The sequence below is a fragment of the Pterocles gutturalis genome, unplaced genomic scaffold, assembly GCF_000699245.1.
Source record: "Pterocles gutturalis isolate BGI_N339 unplaced genomic scaffold, ASM69924v1 scaffold35081, whole genome shotgun sequence".
Classification (NCBI taxonomy): domain Eukaryota; kingdom Metazoa; phylum Chordata; class Aves; order Pterocliformes; family Pteroclidae; genus Pterocles; species Pterocles gutturalis.
Window position 1 is genome coordinate 4,535 of NW_010106607.1, and position 7,893 is coordinate 12,427.

Consider the following 7,893-nt stretch of genomic DNA (forward strand, 5'->3'; position numbering starts at 1 on the left):
TTCTACCCTCATTCAGGTTCCCAGACATTCATGTTTTGGCTTGCTTCTTTTATGAAATAGATAAAGTTTGTCAGAAACTGGCCACAGGCAGTCTTGCTAAGTCTCCAGAAGCTTGTCTCTTACATCTGATTACAGTTCAAAGATGTTTGTTGGCTTTTTTATCCTCTGAAGGGCCTCCCTAAAGCAATTGCCTACTTTGGGCTCTATGTCTAGTCTGTGTGTCATCTGTGCAAATAAACAGGAGATCTTTGGACATCTCTCGAAACATTTAAAGACCACTGAAGCATAGTTTACAAAGACCACAAGCAACAAATTAGGTCTATTATCTAAAATATAAAAGCCATTTGTTTACTAAATCTGGCTTTGCAGATTTTCTAACATGCTGGGTTTTGTATTACTTATGACCTAAAAGCACTACAGTTAGCATATTACTACATCCTTCCTCACTAGAAGTCAGGGCCAAATTACAGGCTGATTTGGAGTTCCCAAATTTTGACTCTAACAGGAGAAAGGATGAATGGGAAGACAGTATCTTAAATGCTCAGGGGGAGGAGTGAAAACTAAATCACAGGATCCTTTTCACTGCCGGGGAGCTTCCACCACTTTGTTTATGTATATTTTCAGTTTAGCACTGGCTCCCTCCATTCAGCTAAAATTTACAAGAGAGACTGATGGGATTTGATGGAAAAGAAATTAACCTAGAATTAAAGGGTATAATGCTCATAATCCGTCTTTTGGCGTGGAGTTGAGCCGGGAAGTTAAGGGTAAGCCTTTGACCAGATGTCAACTGTTCTCCCTCTAGATCCTTACAGTAAGCCTCCAGCTTAGACAGAGAAAAGTATCAAGATGCTGCTGTACCGGAGCCATCGCTATTTCATCAGTGTAGTGGATAATACACACCTTACATGGCTATGAAGACCCCAAAGGAGAAAAATGAGTTTATGGGGACAAAGAGGAGGGAATATAATTTGGAAAATAAATGGAAAACATATACTGAGAAAGGAATGGATGCTATTTTGTCAGGACACAGAGGAGGGTGGATGAAGCAAATACAAAACCAGGAAAAATCTTGCCTTCTGAAAGAATAAGCACAGATTTTATTTTTTTTTGCAATTTTTTTTATATCTTTAACTTCAAAGGCTCCATCACCGATTCTCTCTTCAGGACTTGGTAAGCTGGCTGAAAAGATATGCATTTTGATTTTTTTACTAGAGGAATAAACTCCCATCACATGAAATCTTTTACTCACAATGGAAATTTTTTTCTCTCATCCTGTTTGACAAGGAATCTTTGAGATGGTTAACAATAAATTACAGAAAGTCAGTGGCTAAACAGTCTGTTACCTACCTTCCCTTTCAACAGTTGGTTAAAAATCTGCACAAACTACATACGACAGTGCCAGCAGAAGAAAACACCGCCTGTTTCACTGAGGCAGATGCATACTGCTAAATATAGATTTTACAGAACTGTTGGTTTCTAAGTTCATAGGACTCATTTCCACTGCCTCTCAGTGGCTCTTTCTCATCTCCCATGTCATTGTCTTTCATCTGTGCAAAATAGGCAGGAGAAGCTTTGCATTCATAGTGTCTGTCCAGAGATTTCAAGTGAATCAACATATGAAGAGCATAGGCAAGAACCAGCAGCAGAATCAGCGACATAACCAATCCCATAAGTATTGCTGGAGATAAAAAGGATGCACAGTCTTTTGCATAGGCAAAATGTCCTTCTTGAATGTTAAAACCTTGAATCTACAAAGTGAAGAAAAGGGCTCATATTAAATAAAGAAGTTGAGTCTTGGTTATTAACAACTTCATGAATTTATTCCTGATAGCAGTAAGAATTTTCAAGTTAATACCTGCATATTGCAAAACTGTATTTATCAGTGCTAGCTGGAGTTAATTCTCAGAGTTTATCCAGGTCAGTCTTCTAGAAACCGCCAGTTATTCAAATCCCCTTCACCCTGCTGCCCAAAAGATTTGCAGTTGTGTTTTAAACAAAATCTTCTACCATCACTCTTAATAGCCCAGTAATACTTAGCTGTAAGCATGGTACCTTTCAAGTTAACAGTGCATTTCCAGCATAATTTGTTGAGAATCTCCACAGTCTCTCTTTCAGACTCCATAAACTTCAACACAACAAACAAGAAAATATTCTCAATTGCCTACCCTAATATTAGATTTTTCTCACCAGGTCCAAGTGTGCAGCATATGGCCGCAAATCAACAGAACTACATTAAGCTGCATTCACGTGTGGCAAACACCAGTAAGTCTTACTTGTGGCTTCAGTTCTAACATCAAGTTTATCACATTGGCATTCTGACAATTGACTGTCAGTGTCACTAAATCGATTCATGGGCGTTTATCACACGGTGAGAAAAGGGGGATCAACTTTTCCCCCATCCTGTTTTTCAGCTATTCATCCCCTATGACTTAGGTACCTAAAAGCAAGACATCCTAGTCCGGTCACCTTAGGCTTCTTTACTGTGAAATGCAGAAAAGCAGACACAAAATAAGGATTTAGGATGAGTCAGAGGAATTATCCTCTGGCTTTAGAGGCAGGCTGGGGTGACTATAATCAGGGCACAAGGTTAAAATTACCAGGCATCAAAAGTTAAGCGAGAAGAATCCCATACTTGGCGACTGATGCTGTTTTGATGCCAGGTTTAAGAGCCCAGCTCCGAGAGACGTAACACTGAAATTTAAATTGACTCCTCACACTAAAGTGAAACCCAAGCAAGAGACTACAGAAAACCTACACAGCCCTTCATTTCCTTTGACTGGAAAATAAATAGAATAACTTACATCTTCATGTCTATTCAATTTCTATTTCAAGTTCCATGGAGATTTTGTAAACTATACCTGGAAGGTCTCTGTTCTTTCTTAGCAGTGAAGTGCAAAATTTCCCATCAGTCTACCTACAAGACCCATTGAGCTTAATTCTACAACATTACCTGGAAATCAGTAAAAGTGACTTCCCAAAGCTTTGAAAGATCATTTGCTGAGCTCGGTATGAGAAGTGCATCATATCTCTGCAAGCTGCTCACGTGTTCACAGTGGTAGGAGTAACTTGCTGGTGCATATATTCTGGTTGCATTAAACGTTGCTTGTATGGAATGATTGTAGAGAAGCTGCAGTCTGCGTAAACTGAACCAGTTCTGAACAGACAGCTCGTAATAGCTGGTGGTTAATAAGAATCTGAAATTATTGTATGGGAAGAAAGATAAGTAAGAAAACAAGTCTATATAAGAGTTGAAACTATTACATTCACATGCTGAACAATCTTAAAAGACAGCCCAGTATTACCAGAGTTTCACCCACTTAAATCCGTGTGAGCTCCAGCTCCTTCTATTGAGTCTGGAAAGTGATTTGAGGTTCTTCATTGCTACAGGTGAAGGAACTTTCTGCTCCCTCACATAGTAAGAGGAAATGTGAGGGAATTTTCCTAAATGACTGAGAAAAATCTATATGCAACATTGGTATTCTATTGCCATCCAAGATATGGAAAATTATTTATCAAGAAATCCTGTTTTCTTTCATCGACAAGAAGTAAACATAAAATAGGCCACAGTCTGATGCCTGAGCAGCCCACACTATCAGTTCTTGATCCAAAATTCCCAGACAAAAATGTCTAGCAAAGGTCTAGCAAAAATCTCAGACATGGGGAGATTCTATTCAAAAGAAATGCCACAAACTTTTCTCATGAATACAAAAGTCAACACAGAAGAAGAAATGTGTTAATAAAACAGAGCAGGCAAATGACAGAACTATTAAATGCAGGTGTCTCAATTACACAATCAACAGTTTCTGTCGTATTATTTTTGCTTACACAAATTCTCCTAAAACAAATCTCACAACCAACTGCATAACAATGTATATTAACATGTGATTATCTAATATTTTCTTTAGCATATAAACTTACCTAATAACAAGTCCCTTTAGATTGCCAATGTCACCAAACTTCAGAGAAAGCCTATGTCAAAAAGCAAGTAACGTCAGGTTAGATAAAAACTTCAGAAATCTTAAGAGAAAAAAAATAGCACAAAAGATTTCACACAAGATGCAAGCTTCTTCTACCTTGACTAATACTGGTTTAACAAGCCAGGACACTGAATCCACACTGTCCCTTGCTTTATTACAAAGGGAAATCACAGATACTTGAGAATTAGACACAGGCCAATGCACTAAACTCAGTGGCCTGACCCAGAAGTTGCTGCATACAAAAACCCCGCAAGTTGAACTATTGTATTTATATAGCAAACGCATATCCATTCAATGCCAAGTATTTTTTCCTGGATCCAGCTGCTTTGCATTAATTAGACAATTTAAAACAGCTTGAAAGCTGACCTAAAGCCACAACAGAGTATTGCCTTAACGAAAAGGGCTGGAGAAGGGAGAAGCTTAAGGGACTTTTCTAGGGTGAGAAAAACTGGGCAATGCATCATGTGAGTACTCAGTCATCAACTGGCATAATTTGGTTCAGTCCTTAAACCCAAGACTACAGAGCAACATTCAATTCAGTTTTCCCCTTTCTTCTCTGCTACAGTCAAATGCAGGTTGACTGAAAGTCTAATGTAACACTTGTATTTGGCAATTATGCTGAGTCTAATCCTGGCTTATGAGCCCAGGTTATCCATTTTCCTATCACAGAGCACAACTTCTACATATAGGGATCACAAGCAGTACCTAGATGCTGTCAGTGGTAATGAATGAATGCATACTTGAAACATACAGTTTCTAATTACTTTATACTTGGAATCTAGCAGAGATGCCACAGATCTGTTCATGCAATCTGTCAAATGCCCTGAAAAATCCCTCCTAGTGGGAACTCAGAAAAAGACAGGGCTTTCTTGGTTAGGATTCGGGAGGACATTCAAAGGGCTGGACCCACTGGGACTAGTATTTCTCAATGTGTCACAAATAAGCAAAGTATAGAACATGCAAGAGAGCAAAACCATTGGGAATGGGTAGCATGTTCCTCTCTGTCTCCACAGAACAGAGGAGAAAAGGCTCAGTGGTCACAGTATGTCTCTTGACCCCAGCAAAAAAATGCCAGCCTCAACTTCAAACTAAGCATCAAGGTCCTGCCTGCCTTTAGCAGGTGTGTCCCTAGTTCAAGGCTACTCAGAAAAGATCAGAAGACATCGCATATAAGATGGCACTGGACTCACAGATTTTGAGATCAAACCTCAGATATGGTGAAACACTGATAAAAGGCATGTCAAGGGTATGCCACAGAGTTGTTCTTCTTCCTGACTCTTCCTGCAGCTTTTTTAATGAATAATGTGTTCTGTAACATGTTCTGGATGCTGTGCAAGCACTGCTTAGCGAGAGCCAAAACACTACTGTGTTATTGACACTGCTATGGCCACAAACTCAAAACATAAGACAATTATCTCCTTCCCAGCTAGAGCCAGATCAAGTCCTAATTTATTTGAACTCTGTATTTATAGAATGAAGCATCCACAACTGTAACCAGACTAGAGAGGTACCTGTGACAGAAAGGCAGACAGAGTAATCTGCTCAGATCTAACCACCTCCAAACAGGGGAACCAATAGAAGTTTGCAGCCCACCACTGCACTGTCTTTCTGAGTTTTCAAGCCTTAAGAACAACTATAAATCTGTACTTTGTGTTTTGAAACCCTTGCTTTTGTATGAGTGCATTTTCTATTAGGTTACAACCATTACTAATGACTACATCTGAATTGCAGACCAGAACAGAAGAAGGAATGTTTTTTATTACTTTTTATTTTTAAAATAATATTATTCCATTCTCTGCCTCTGCCTTTCAAAACATAGTGCTGGATTTGTTCACATGCTGAAGACTTAAAATGCAGATTGCCTTGTTGAATACTCTGATACCACTGTCAGAAAACCTGGCTTCTTCTTCAACAATACTTTTAGCTTTCTTGTAACCTCACTAAATTTCTGTGCACCTTTGGTAATCCTTCACAGATACATAATCAGAAAGAGGTAACACTACTTTCTGTGGAAACGCCGTTAGTCATACAGGTGAAATGTTGCATAGGAGCTAAATGAAACTGCTGGGTTTGGTAATGTTATTTTTATTCTTGTGTGTCATTACAGATTTCAACTCCACTGATGGGGCAGACTCAATGCTCAAGTTCAGCATGTACCCAGTTAGGTATCTACCTCCTAATTTATAGATTCTTGCCTACCAGAGTAGAATGAATCAACAACCTGGTATTAGACATTAAACCAGCCAGCATACTACATGGAAGGAGAGAAGTGGTCAAGCACACTACAGAGGAAATCAAAAAACCTACATGCCTTTCTAGTATGGCCATGGGATTAGAGGATTTTGGATCCAGTTAGGTTAATGTATAGCTCTCACTCAGGTTTAGGAGAAGCAAAGCATTGTGCTGTTCATCCTGAAGAAATTCATGACAGACTGGGACATAGAGCTCAGGTTTTCAGAGACTCTTCAGATCCCATGCAATCCTGTAGTGAATTCACTCTTTGTCTTCAGCAACTCACAGATCACATCCTGGGACTTGGCTACCCAACTCTGTTCCTAAGAACACATCTACACCTTGTACCAATGGTCTACATTATTATTGCTGGCACCCACTGACATACATGCTATGACGGGATAAGTAGTAAACCCCCATATTCAGCATAGGATCCACTATTCAATCTCCCAAGCAGTTATGTAAAACAGCTGGAGTCTAAAGAGATCAACAGCTTCAGATTCACAGGCACTAAATGCAAAACTGGCTGGGCACAAGGACTGACTAAACCACTGCAAAAAATGAAGACAGACATGTACATCTATGTGTCCCATGAAAAGACTGGTCTGAGAGCACATAACCCATGCTGCCCTGCTGCCTGCAACATCAGGACATTATAGGAAAGATCTTGCCCCTGGGGCTCTACACCACGTATTACTAGGTCTCTTTCCTTCAGTGTGTATTTACTAGACTTATCTGGTACTAGTTCCATTGGCAGAGTAGAATGACACCTTACATTGCACTGTCTTCACTGCAGTTTGAATCTCCAATATCCACTGTTGCATGGACACCAAACGTCTTCTCTGTCAAATCCAGCTGTGTGTGGTTTTCAAACTTAATCATGATCCTCTTGGCCCGAAAGAGAATGCAGGGGATGCCATTAACTGTGACGTTGAGAGGGCTGTAGTGGCTGTGGGTGAACGGCCTCCAGGATGCTCTTTCCCACTGTCCTTTCCTGCTCAAGTTGTAGCTGACAACCTGATTGACCACATAAAAGACCAGTATCAAAAGATGTATACTTCACGAGTTACTCTCCATCCTACCAGAAAAATGAGGCCAGCACTTCGAGAGAACTTGTGGAGCCAGTTCTCAGACACAACAGCACTGAACTGAGGAAGCAGAGAAATCTCTAGCTAACCTCTTCCCACCATGGGAACAGCACCATACAGACCTCTAGCTCCAGCAAAACTGGACAGAGAGTCAATATAAGTTATATTTATTCTACTAGGCTAGTATCACATTCTTAGCATGCTCCCATCTCACTCCAGCACACTGTAGAGCTGCCCAATATAAAATGCTGAAGCAAAGCTAGAATCACAGGGTGCTCACCCAGCAGAAGAATCTCTAGGACATCTGTAAAAATTACTTCAATACACTAAAGAGGACACAGCTTGGGCCAAGGACACAGCCTAACACGCTAAAAGCACACTAGGCAGCCATTCAGACGAAATAAATGCCCAAGTCTACATCTACCTGTGGACAGTCTGGCTCCTGATGGTTTTAAAAACAGGAAAATGCCTGCTGCCGAACAGGATGGCTCAAATATGGATCCCTGCCTTTACAAAATCAGTCATTCACAAGATTAAAACCTGGGGACTGAAGCTTCCATGTCATCTGTTGTGATGGGTTTGCCCTTGGCTAGGGG

General features: G+C 40.2%; 1 protein-coding gene across 1 annotated transcript; it reads right to left on the bottom strand.

Annotated features, from left to right (window-relative positions):
* Positions 1-1,300: 1,300 nt before the first annotated feature.
* ATP6AP1L (ATPase, H+ transporting, lysosomal accessory protein 1-like) lies at positions 1,301-7,266 on the bottom strand (the record flags this gene model as incomplete). The annotated part of the gene is made up of 4 exons (XM_010087844.1): positions 1,301-1,748; positions 2,951-3,194; positions 3,919-3,969; positions 6,985-7,266. Coding segments are annotated over 4 exons (880 nt in total), but the record flags the coding sequence as incomplete, so codon positions are not given.
* Positions 7,267-7,893: the final 627 nt, after the last annotated feature.